Source organism: Microcaecilia unicolor, chromosome 5 (genome assembly GCF_901765095.1).
Source record: "Microcaecilia unicolor chromosome 5, aMicUni1.1, whole genome shotgun sequence".
NCBI classification, from domain to species: domain Eukaryota; kingdom Metazoa; phylum Chordata; class Amphibia; order Gymnophiona; family Siphonopidae; genus Microcaecilia; species Microcaecilia unicolor.
Window position 1 is genome coordinate 333,144,757 of NC_044035.1, and position 13,565 is coordinate 333,158,321.

Consider the following 13,565-nt stretch of genomic DNA (forward strand, 5'->3'; position numbering starts at 1 on the left):
TGAAGCACAGCTCAACATGGGCACTTTTCTAAAACCTTGTCTCAGGTAGCAGGCGCAAATCCCAATATTGATTCTTTTGGACATAGATGTGCATTCCCCTTTTGAAATAAAGGACTATAAAATAATTTGTAAGGCCTGCTTTATTACTGCCCAAGAACACCCTGACCATACCTCCTTTCCATATTGACATTTTAGAATTGTAGATCTATATATCCCGGCTTTGTAAAATCTGATGCAATATAAGCATCTAAATGCAGATTTATGTAGGTCTAAAACCTGTATGGCACTTCTAAAATAAGCACCATAATGGCTGTATTATGTAAGGAATTATTATAACTTTATGTTTACTCACTGAAATAATAAAATGATTTCACTGTATAGTGTAAGGTTATGTATAGAAATAAAACAAAACATAGAAAATAAAATAAAATGATACCTTTTTTATTAGACTAAAAAGGTATCATCTTATTTTATTTTCTATGTTTTGTTTTATTTCTATTTATTACCTTTAAAAGTGAACTAACACGGCTACCACATCACTTTGCTGTGTATTCTAGAAACAGAATACTGACAGTGGAACTCCCTAATGTACAGGCACTGCAATTATTTGTGAGGTTTTTTTTTTTAAATTCATGCCCCCTCCTTTCTAAAAAAAAAAAAAATAGGATTTCAAATTAAAAGAACAGAACAGATAGAGAGAAAACAATGGCATTGGTTTGATTGAGGCTATGTAATAAATGTATGTCAATAAATGCCCACAAATTGTAGAGGTTAGATTTTGGGGAGTGGAAATCAAATTCTGTGGTTGAACTTAAAGTGCATTGAGTGTGCTTAAATGCATATAACAATCATCTATCAGCACTATATTCATTTGCTCTTTCCTCTTTGGTCATTAGTGAAAGGCATTCATCTTTGTCATTCTTAACAGCCACTGGACTTTGAGAGCAAGAAAACCTATACTCTGAAAGTAGAAGCAGCCAATGTTCATATTGATCCTCGCTTCCTCAGTGGGGTACCATTCAAGGATACAGCAACTGTAAAAATCACTGTGGAGGATTCTGATGAGCCGCCCATTTTTTCATCACCCACTTATCTCCTGGAGGTTCATGAAAATGCAGCTATTAATGCCGTGATTGGTCAAGTTACTGCTCGTGACCCGGATGCATCTTCAAGTCCTATCAGGTATAGCTGACTTAAAGCTTAGCACCAGAAGTTGCTGAAAATAGCATATTTGAGCCACTAAATCTGTAAAAAAAAAGTGTTACGTGTTACTCAATGTTATGCGCTATGGGTTGTAAAGGAATGCCTGGCTCCTCTCCATCCCATAGTTAAATTCCATATGGAATTTCCTGTGGCTCTGACAACCAGGAAATTTATGCATTTCAGGCTGTGATGGTGTATACGATTTACTAAGCTGCGGTAAAAAGTAGCTTTAGTGTGCTTTTATGTGTTGTTTTTTTTTTCCCCATGTGCTAAGGCCATTTTACAGCAGTTTCTATCTCCCTTATTAATGGCCATGTGCTACTGTTGCCTTTAGTGCATGGCCACAGGGCCGCCGAGAGGGGGGGACAGGGGTGACAAACTTCCCCAGGCCCGGGCCTCCGGGGGGGGGGGGGGCCCGCTGTCGCAGTCCGACCCGCCCGCCCTCCGTCGCTCCCTGGCATTGAATTTAAGCGCCTCACCTTCGAAAGCGCAGCAAGCAGCGGCAGACCACTCCTTTCTTCCATGTCCCGCCCTCATCTGATGTAACCCCTGAGGGCGGGACACGGAAGGAAGGAATGGTCTGCTGCTGCTTGCTGCGCTTTCGAAGGTGAGGTGCTTAAGGTCTGTGCAGAGGGCCTGGGGGTGGAGAGAGGGCCCGATGGCAGGTGGCGGGTGGAGGGGGGGCCCGGTGACCTCGGGTGGGGGGGGCCCGGGGGCGGCCTTGTCCCGGGCCTGGCCCAGTCTCTCGGTGGCCCTGCATGGCCATTAAAAAAATAATGTGTGAGCACTTATCGACACCTGTGCTAACTGATTAGTGTAGAAGCGTCCACTCTTCATCCTCAATTAAAGGTCAAAACTTAAATAATTGTGAGAAAAACACTTGAATTACTTCCAGACCCAGCAATGAATATACTTCATCTTGCTCTTCATTATATATGATCTCAACTTGGAAAATAAACCTCAGCGGTGACTCATTTCGTATGAGCATACAAGCCCATAGCTCAACTTTATCCTCTTCAGTCCTTTTTGCCCATTTGCATTCTTTTAGACTTTAATAAGTATGAAAGGCTAAATGGTCACACTTATCTTATCAATGCACAGGACCCGGACACTACATCACCAGCATGAGGCATGTTTCGCATCTGCTGCCTCAGGGTGTGGTCCAGTATTACTAAAAAGTTAGTTCTATAGAAACGTTTTCTTTTAAATTATAAACACTCCATATAAAACAATCCAAAACTGTCAAGATCAAAATCCAACATCACAAAAATGTTACCTTAAACACACTTAAATAGTGCACTGAATGCCAAGTCCTACTTCATCCATAATCTCACTCACTGGCATGAGGCACACCATTTAAATATGTCCCATGGGGCAATAAACTAATGAAAACCACCCCTCACATAAAAGAAGACTAATCCAATTCGAAGTTCAATCCCCTGGTAATCACTATATCCAATGAATGGATCCACTTTTTATGACCCAATAGGAGGTTCTAAAAGTACATACTTGTTCTCAAGAGCGTCCATTAGTGGCTTACCAGAGGTCACGCATGATAGGAGAATTTTTGTCTTACAGAGTGATTATAACCATCAGAAGGGGCCACTTTTAGGTCATAAAAAAGTGTGATACTTGCCAGTGGTGTTCCCCAGTCCCATCGTAAGATCATATCTCAAAACGACACTAGAAGAATGGTGTAAGGTTTGGCAATTAAAATTCAATGCGAAGAAATGCAAAGTGATGTACTTAGGGAATAGAAATCCACGGGCGACGTATATGTTAGGCGGGGAGAGTCTGATAGGTATGGGCGGAGAGAGGGATCTTGGGGTGATAGTATTTGAGGATTTGAAGGCGACGAAACAGTGTGACAAGGCGGTGGCCGTAGCTAGAAGGTTGTTAGGCTGTATAGAGAGAGGTGTGACCAGCAGAAGAAAGGGGGTGTTGATGCCCCTGTTTAAGTCGTTGGTGAGGCCCCACCTGGAGTATTGTGTTCAGTTTTGGAGGCCGTATCTTGCGAAGGATGTAAAAAGAATTGAAGCGGTGCAAAGAAAAGCTACGAGAATGGTATGGGATTTGCATTACAAGATGTATGAGGAGAGACTTGCTGAACTAAACATGTATACTCTGGAGGAAAGGAAAAACAGGGGTGATATGATACAGACGTTCAAATATTTGAAAGGTATTAATCCGCAAACGAACCTTTTCAGGAGATACGAAGGCAGTAGAACGAGAGGACATGAAATGAGATTGAAGGGGGGCAGACTCAAGAAAAATGTCAGGAAGTATTTTTTCACGGAGAGAGTAGTGGATGCTTGGAATGCCCTCCTGTGGGAGGTGGTGGAAATGAAAACGGTAACGGAATTCAAACATGCGTGGGATAAGCATAAAGAAATCCTGTGCAGAAGGAATGGATCCTCAGGAGCTTAGTCGAGATCAGGAGGCGGGGCTGGTGGTTGGGAGGCGGGGATAGTGCTGGGCAGACTTATTCGGTCTGTGCCAGAGCCGGTGGTGGGAGGCGGGACTATTGGTTGGAAGGCAGGGATAGTACTGGGCAGACGTATGCAGTCTGTGCCAGAGCCGGTGGTGGGAGGCAGGGATAGTGCTGGGCAGACTTATACGGTCTGTGCCAGAGCCGATGGTTGGGAGGTGGAGCTGGTGGTTGGGAGGCGGGGATAGTGCTGGGCAGACTTATACGGTATGTGCCCTGAAGAGCACAGGTACAAATCAAAGTAGGGTATACACAAAAAGTAGCACATATGAGTTGTCTTGTTGGGCAGACTGGATGGGCCGTGCAGGTCTTTTTCTGCCGTCATCTACTATGTTACTATTACTTGTAATAGTAGTTATATTGTGTATGTAATAAAATGTCTGTGTGACTTATGGTGTGTGGAAAAGTCTTCAATATCTGTTAAACAACGTCTCACTGAACATGTCATGTTTTAACACCAAAACTTTGTCAGCACCCATTGTGAGTCATTGGGTGGAGTTTCAACATACTTGGCGGGATATGCAATGGAGAGTCATAGATCAGATTGAGACAAGGTGGGAGGGAGGAGATGCTGATAGATTGTTAAATTATAAAGAACAATGGTGGATTCATTCATTGGATACAGTGATTCCCAGGAAATTGAATTTAGAATTAGACAGGTCTTCTGTTACGTGAAGGGTGGTTTTCATTGGTTGGCTGCCCCATGGGACATATTTAAACAGTGTGCTGCATGCCAGTGAGTGAAATTTTGGATGAAGCAGGACTTGGCATTCACTGCAATGTTTAAGTGCAGTTTAAAGTATTCTTAATGTTTCTGATTTTAGATTTTGATCTTGACAGCTTTGGAATGTTTTATATGGAGTGCTTAAGAAAGATTTTGTAGAACTAGCATTTTAAAACATTTGTTTTAGCAATATCGGACCACACCCTGAGGCAGCAAATGCAAAACGTGCCTCACATTGGGGCCTGCGCTAGCGGAGGTGGCCATTTTTCCTGCGCGCCAGGGCCATTTTTTTCACAGTCGGTAAAAGCACCCCCCCCAAAAAAAAAAAAAAAAAAAAAAATGGGTTAGCACCACGTAAACCATTCCTGGGGGTTTTCTTTTTCCCCAAGGAAATGGTACGCGCTTGGGGCAGGACTACTGCCAGCGGCCGCATTGGGCCGGTGGTAGTCCCAGAAGAGCAAGTGGTAAGCCCACATTGGGCTCAATGCTGCTCTGTAAAAGGGCCTCTTACTTTCTTACTGCATTTGTACTCCACATTTTCCTGCCTGATGGTAGGTTCAATGTGGCACACAGGTTATTTAAGGGAAAACAGGTTGCATGATGAAAGGCAATGTGAAGCGACAAGTTCATGATAGCCAAATGGTATAGGGCCTTGTGAGGTGATGGGTCAAGTTCTGGTCAGTCTGAGAACATCGTTATAGAGTATAGATCGATAGTCTGCTTGAACTATGTGAGTTCATCAGGGAAGAATGTTCAGAAAAAGTGGGATTTCAGCTGTTTTCTGAAAACAATTATATATAATGAAATACTTGTCATTATAACGCCATTCAGAGCATTTAAACACTTATCTTCCCACTACCTTTTTGCAATAGTACATTTACTGTTCCTACATTAATGATCTCATTCTATTCTTGTTTTTTAAAAAATAAATAATATATTAAAAGAATTGTAGAATTTGTGCATTTTACAATGAAGAAAATAGATCAAAAGCCACACATTCAATCAAGTAATTGTTGTTCCTTTATAATTGTTTCAAAATAAAAACAATTATATATCATTTACTCTGATCCTGTTTGAGGTAAATTAAAATATGACTTTTGGTAAGTTGAATGAGGGCGGATAAACCGGAGCCGCACAATAGGTTACGGTTACTACTTACTACTACTACTTAACATTTCTAGAGCGCTACTAGGGTTACGCAGCGCTGTACAGATTAACATAAATTGACATAAAGGACAGTCCCTGCTCCAAGGAGCTTACAATCTAAAGGGTGAAATGTCAAGTAGGGGCAGTCCAGGTTTCCTGAATAGAGGTATGATGGTTAGGTGCCGAAGGCGACATTGAAGAGGTGGGTTTTGAGCAAGGCTTTGAAGATGGGCAGGGAGGAGGCCTGGCGTATGGGCTCAGGGAGATTATTCCAGGCATGGGGTGAGGCAAGGCAGAAAGGGCGGAGCCTGGAGTTGGTTACCAAAATAATATTTTATTGAAGGTATCAGGGAGGGGTACTGTTCAGTTCACAGGAGGGGAAGAAAAGTGAACATAAAAGTAATCCTTTCATACAAGAGTGTCCTCCTGTGGCCAGCTCCTGCCGGGCCACAGCATGCAAAATATGTGGCTGGGCTCTGGTCTGGCTCCCCAGAGTTATCAGCACAATCATTAGCAGTTCACTAAGGCTGGCCTGTGACTGGTCGGGTCAAAGATGCCAAATTACAAGGTTCCAAGTCAAACTTGGCCTACCTGACTGTAGTGGTTGCAATTTATATATAGGTGGTAGAGGCAAATGCAATTGTTACTTCCCTCTGGGCTTCCTTAACCTAGCTGAGTCCTGGGCTTTTATATTACTTGAATCATGCTCTTCTGCCTCCACCCCTCTCGTGTTATTTCCCCCTTAGGTGGGGCTATGGGTTTTAAGGTGGCCCTGACAAAGTGAGGGAGTATCCTTTAGGGGAAGTGGCAGCGTCCTATAGACTCCCTCACAATGACTATTAAAGCGAAGCAAAGTCTTGAATGGAACAATATGTGACATGCGTTAATGTGTACTTACTGCAACTTAAAATGGCTTAAGACAGAACATGCTCAGGCATCCTGTGTTATGTTCCAAATCGGCAAACAGTAACCACACGCTAAAAAATATTTTCAACAGTTTTGTTGGAGGGAGCGTGTCTGGGGCATTGAGTGGGTGTCCCTGCGCTACTCAGTTATCACAGCTACATTACCGCATGCTAACCGGTTAGCACAGGATTGGCATGTGAGCCCTTACTGTCTACAAAATAGGTGTTGGTAAGTGCACATGTGCTAATTTTTTAGTGTGTGGCCATTACAGGGGCGTAGCCTGTATGGGGCCATGGGGGCCTGGGCCCCCATAGATTTGCCCCTGGACCCCACTGCCGATGACCCGTCGACCCCCCCCCCCCCCCCGCCCCGCCCCGTTCTCTTTCTGTGAGTCTGACATCCTGCACATATAACGTGCAGGACGTCAGACTAGAACGAAGCCTTGCTTGGGATTGGGAAGAAGAGGACCTCGGCTCGTCTGGCGGGGGTTGGGGTCCCCCGCCAGCAAAGGTAGGCGGTGGCGGGAGGGGGTCATCAGCAGGGGGTCGGCAATGGTGGAGGGTCAACGTCGGTGGCAGGGGGGTTCGTCAATGGCGGGGGGGGGGGGTCAAAGTTGGTGGCGGGGGGTTAGCAATGGCGGGGGGGGGGGGGGCGGCGGCACCGGGGGCAGCTAAAATGTGCCCCTTCATTTTGGACTCTGGACCCCCCTCCCACCGAAGTCTGGCTACGCCACTGGGCCATTAATAGAAAATGTATAAAATCGGCCATTTTACTGCTACAGTAAAAATAGCCTTTGCACATGGGGAAATACCTACACAAGGGTGCAGTAAGGACATTTTTTACTGCATCTTAGTAAAAGGACTCCTTAGTTTGTCAAAGATATTACCTAAGCATATATAAGTAATCTTAAAATCTCTATCTTAGAAAATGAAAAAAATCTGCATTTGAATTTATAAAATTTGCAACTATGGGGTCTTTTCCCATGTGCTAAGGCAATTTTTTTCAGCAGCTGGAAAATGGCTGATCTTCCTATTTTTAGAATTAATAGCCATGCACTAAGGGGTCTTTTTTACCAAGCTGTGGGAAAAATGACCCTGTGGTAGAGGCGGGGGTCGTTTTTCTCCTCCACCAGGGCCCTTTCTCTTGCAGCAGGTAAAAAGCTCCTATAATAAAATGGCCATGCGGTAAGAGTACTCTTACCGCATGGCAGGGAGAACTTGGCACCACCCATTTAGGTGGTGGTAAGGGTTCCTGCTGTAATACGGGGGTAATAAACTTTCATTGTGCCGGAAATGGTTTGTGCTTGAGTTGGAACTACCACCGGAGGCCATGTTGGGCAGGTGATAGTTCCAGGTTGTCATGCGGCAACCCTTTAGTAAAAGGGTCCCTTATTTTTCCATTAGCCCATGAATACAGAAAGTGGGAGGACGGCCAAGGATCCCAAAGACTAAGAAGATGTACCACAATAAACTTCTTAGTCTTTGGGATCCTTGGTCGTCCTCCCACTTTCTGTATTGTTGTTGTTCTCCATGGGGAGTCTTGAGTTCTCCGCCTTGCGGCGGATTTTCTCTTATCCATTAGCCCATGGCCATGCTAAAGCTTTTTTTTTTTTTAATGGCCATTAAAAAAAAAAGGCTTTAGCATGTAAGTACTTACTGGCACCTATTTTGCAGGTGGTAAGGGCTCAATTATTAATCCTGCGCTAATCAGTTAGGGCCCTTTTTACCAAGTTGTGGCAGAAGGGGGCCTGCACTGGCATCAGAGTGTGTTTTTCACGCGTGCCAAGGCCTCCTTTTACCACAGTGGGTAAAAGGGAAGTCTCTGTTTCCTGCAGGAAATGGCTGTACGGCAAGGAAAGCACTTGCCACACAGCCATTTCAGGGCGGAGCACTTTCTGCTACCCATTGAGGTGACGGTAAGGGCTCCCATGCTGACCTGGCTGTAACCGGGCAGCACGTGGCACTGCCCAATTACCGCCAAGTACACTGCAGCCCTACACAAATACTTTTGTAGCGCCAGATATGACAGGGCGCTAGGGGTGGGAATTACCACCTGGCTGCTGCAGTTGCCCAGTGGTACTTCCTGTTTAGCGAGTGGTAAGCCCGTGTTGGGCTTAGTAAAAGGGGCCTTTAGTGCACATTTATTTATTTGATACATTTGTATCCCACATTTTCCCAACTATTTGCAGGCTCAATGTGGCTTACATCTTACCGCAAGGCGATCGCCTAGTCTGGTAATGTAGATGTGCTAACTGATTAATACAGATATGCCCACACTCTACTCCCAGACTCATCCCCTTCCAGACAAAAAATATAATTTTTTTTAGTGTGTGGTTTGCACATACAGATCCAAAATTTACTGCAAGATACCTGAATGCATCCCACAGCAGGGCATTTTCACCTGTGCCAAGCGCATGCTAGCACTTACGGACTCCTATGATAATTTAAGATGCAAGCAATATGCAGTTTGCTTTAGTTTCAGTTCATTTTAGAAGAAGACCTTTTTTCTATCTGTTCTATAAATTCTTCCCTTTGCAGACTCTATCCTTGTGCACTGGTAGTTGTTTTATCCTCTAGCTGTTATGCAAACAGTATATAAGCCACAGATTGGACTAGAAAGTAGGAAGTTGCCCCATTTCTTCTAGATGTCATAAATTCCTCTCTTGTTTGGGGGTATGTGCCTGTTTCCTTGAAACAAGCCAGTATACAGCATTTGCTTAAGAAGGTAATGCTAATGCTAGACCCTGTGCTGGTTTCACATTATAGGATGACGGGGGGGGGGGGGGGGGGGGGGGCTCAAGATGGCACTAACCATGCTGGAAACATTCTGAGCCTTGGCATTCACATTCTCAATACCCCATTGAAATGGGGGGAAAAGAAAGGATAGGCTCAGGTTTATCTGTAGGAAACTTTAGCTCTACTTCTCACTGACCTAATTGATAAGTTTATGGCTCAGATTTGTGGGTCTCATACTGGCTCATTGCTGAGTGAAGGGGAAGCCTGGTTTGAGCAGAAAAATCTAAGTCCATAGCTGCAACAACTTTGCACTGAGAACTGGTCCCAAGTTTGTAGACCCAAAAAGGTTATGCCACCCAACGAGGGTAGACTTGGGAGAAAGGCCTGTGGTATATGCAGGAGGTGATGCAAAGATTCCACATTTGAGCAGTGTGGATTGTGGTTCCTTTTTGACCCCAAGAATCAGTGATAAAGTGCAAGGAAGTGTTAGCTGGAGGATGGAGTAGGAGGAAGGCTTCACAGGAGGTAAATTGGAATCTATAAGGAAAGCAATACTTGGAAAATATACATCTCCAGGCATTTTGTTGCACTGCTAGTAACCACTATTCACTCTTAAAATCTATTCAAAAATGCTTTATTAAACACTACTATAATTGTGCTTTACATAATATACATCCCTTTATAAAACCCAATTATCTCCCCACTGCTCCCAAATTCCATTTATACCACACTCACACACTATCTAAACAGAGCTACAGGTCAGGATGTTACTATTTAAACAAATACATATTTTAAAAATCTTCTTCCAGTTTAACCTGTGTTAGCATAGAATTTAAGCCCAAAAAGCTGCAAAGATAGTCCTGTTTTACATACAGTCCCATCTTCATCACTTTAAACGATGATATTTAATTGTAGATCCACTGCTCAAAATCGTTAATGGAAATGTTCATTCAAAGTCCCGAACTGTACTCAGCGATTCAATTTGTAATTACATCACAAATTTTTACTTCTTGCAACTCGTGACTCAACGAGTTGCCAATCCAAACTGCACCATCAAATAAAGCTTACGAATCAGCCCTCTTCCTCGCTTTTGCTGTTACTAGAGCTCAACATCCTCATGCAAACAAAGTGTCAGCACCCAACACAAATTTGTGTTTTGCAAATTGCGTCTTCAGGGGCAATGACTAGAACACAAATTACAGTGAGAAGAAAAGTTACTATTTTAAAAACAGATTCACTACTAATCCACTTCTCACAGTGAGAAGTGGATTAGCGTAGTGAGTAGTGACATTTGTACTACGACCTGATAGAGACTGGATGTTGAAACAATTTTTCCGCCATAAAGAAGAGCTTTTTCTGAATTGCAACCTTAGAATGTTTCCAGATGTATCTAAAGCAACCCAAAAGAGGAGCCAATCTTTCCTTAAACTTCGCTCAAGAGTTATGCAATTGGGCGGTCTTTTCTGGTTGAATTTCCCCTGTAAATGTGTGTTGAAACTAAATTCAGTGAAATATGTTTTTTATGATCCTATACACCTACATTCTTTCTTAGATTCAAAGACTGTTGTAACTCCATCCGCACAACCAAGAGTTGTAGTTACATCTACTGCATAATTTAAATTGGTAATAATCCTGAAACTCTCTTTTCTAGCCTCTAATCTTTGAATTGTGGAGATTCTCCTTATTTTTTGTAGGTATTGTGCCTTGCTTCTCCCCCAATTGTGAACTAAAGATGAGAAATATAATATGTTGATTATGTTTCTTTGTGATCTGGAAATCTGAATTGGAAATATTCATCTTTTCTGTATCAAGACTGATTCTTGGAATTTAAATTTATAAATTGCTTAAAATAAAATAAAAAATCCATACTTTCTGCTGATTTTTACATATATACATATTTTTTTTTGTTACATTTGTACCCCACACTTTTTCCCACTCATGGCAGGCAATGGAGGGTTAAGTGACTCACCCAGAGTTACAAAGAGCTGCCTGTGCTGGGAATCAAACTCAGCTCCTCTGGACCAAAGTCCACCACCCTAACCACTAGGCCACTCAAATGTCTGAACTCTCACCCAAAATCTATTAAATTTCATCCTAACTACTTACAATTCTGAAAAATGCTAAAAACTTATTTCTTCACAAATTAATTCCAGGATTCATTACATTAGTTAATATAACAATAACTAGTTGATAATCTTATCTCTTTTCTGTATTGTGAATCTATCAATATGTTCACAATTTGTAGTTTATTTGCTAATCTGTTACTCTCAGCCATTTCATTGTACTACTGCACTAATGTTGAAATTCAAATTCTTTATTTTTAATCTAAACTGTAAGCCACATTGAACTCGAGCTTGTTTTCGAGATAATGTGGGATATAAATGTAATTAATTAATTAAAAATTAATATAGATAGATTCTGGGAAGATCCAAATGGTTGGTCCTTACAAACATCAAGGGAATCCAGCTGCACATGTAAATAGTGATTTCAGAAAGTCACTATTTTCACATGCAGGTTGATAGGATGCAGAAATTTTGGGAATGGGTTGGGTGGGTTGAAAATTGATACGTGTATTTCCCGTTACATGGGAAATACACATAGATTGAAGAGAAAAAAGTTTACTCTCTGGCTTTTTCACTAGCTCTGAGGCACACATCTATATATATAAAAGGCACTTTGAAGCCTCAAGCCGGAAACTTGAGGCGCCCGAGATATCCGGTTTGGCCTGCAGGCTCCAGTCACTGTAGCTCCGCCCTCGCGTCAAAACGCCATGACGTTGAGGGCGGGGCAGGCCTCGCAACCACGTCACTGAGGGATGAAGGGACGAAGAGGAGAGATGTGCAACTCGGAACGGAGGCAGGGAGGGGGTGTCTGCAACTCAGGAGGGAGGGAGGACAGGGGGGGGGGTTACCCTGCTAGCGCCCGTTTCATTTTTGCCAGAAACGGGCATTTCTTACTAGTTAATTTCATAAAAGTGCTCATTTCAGCCAGACATTAAAATGGAATAAGGGAGTAATTTGTTTTAATCTCTATTTTAGTTTTTGTCTCAAAAGTTAAAATTTTTTGCAGCTTTTCTGGTTAATTGGATTCTCTTATATGTAAAAAAAAGGTCTCTTTCTCTTTTCTCCCTCCTTCTATATATGTTTCTCTTTTCTGTACATTTTATAGACTGTAAACCGCCCTGAAGGTTCCCAGAGGGTGGGGTAGGAAATCCAAACTAAACTTGGAAACTTGGAATATATTTCAATCTGACATTTGTAAATGGAAGATGCAAAGTTGTCACTTGCACTTATATATGGAAAGTGCAGGGTGACGTTGCCCCTTTTTTTCTATCCACCTCTTCTTCATTCTATAGCGAGCCACCGAAAATTAAGCGTCGATTATGTGCATACGTTCTAGGATATCAACACTTATGCACATAGCTTTAACAGCTGTGCGTAAGTGCGAGGTGCATGCTCAGCGGTATTCTATAAATTTAGTTCTCATCTGTTTTAGCACATAAATGTGAGGGGGTACTCACAGGGGTCAGAGAACGGGGGTGCTATGGATGTGTCTGGAAATTGAACATGTTGGATGTGATGGTTTGCAGTTTTAATGTAATTGCTTTAATGAAATTTTATTTTAATTTTGTGATATTTAATCCTGTATATGTGTTGTTTTCTTTTGAATTATGGGGCCCTTTTACTAAGCCGTGTAGTTGCCTACGCACGCCCAACATGTGCCAATTTTGAACTACTACCTGGCTACTGCGTGGCCCGGGTGGCAATTTCATTTTTTACGCACGACCACCATGTGCGCCAGAACATTTCTGACATGCGACGCTAACCAGGCAGTAATTGACAGTGTATGTGCACTGATGATTATCGCCTGGTTAACGCATGTGACTTTACCGCTAAGTCAATGGGTGGCGGTAATGTCTCAGGCCCAAAATGGACGTTCACCAGTTTTTATTTTGCTGTACGTCCATTTTCAGCCAAAAAAAGGACCTTTTTTGCAGGTGCACTGAAAAATGGACCTGCGTACATCCAATACATGTGTCTACAGCAGCGCAGGCCATTTTTCAGCACACCTTAGTAAAAGGACCCCTTATGTGTGTTAATTTTGTACTCCACTTAGAATTTGTGAGATAATGCAGATTATAAGTTTTTACAATTAAAACACACGACTTACAGAACACAAAGTTACATACGTAAGTACCGTATACAGTCACACACATTTATGTCTGCTGTTAACATGGCATAATTAAATGTAGACACATAACTGACAAAAGATTACATGTATAATTACTACTACTACTGCTTATCATTTCTATAGTGCTACTAGACCTATGCAGCACTGTACACTTGAACATGAAGAGACAGTC

General features: G+C 42.6%; 1 protein-coding gene across 1 annotated transcript in view; it reads left to right on the forward strand.

Annotated features, from left to right (window-relative positions):
* CDH8 (cadherin 8) overlaps positions 1–13,565 on the forward strand; it is a 590,312-nt gene that overhangs the window by 397,605 nt on the left and 179,142 nt on the right. Inside the window, exon 6 of the mRNA XM_030204496.1 lies at positions 929–1,182. Within this exon, the coding sequence (XP_030060356.1) occupies positions 929–1,182 (254 nt within the window). The remainder of the gene's footprint in view (positions 1–928; positions 1,183–13,565) is intronic.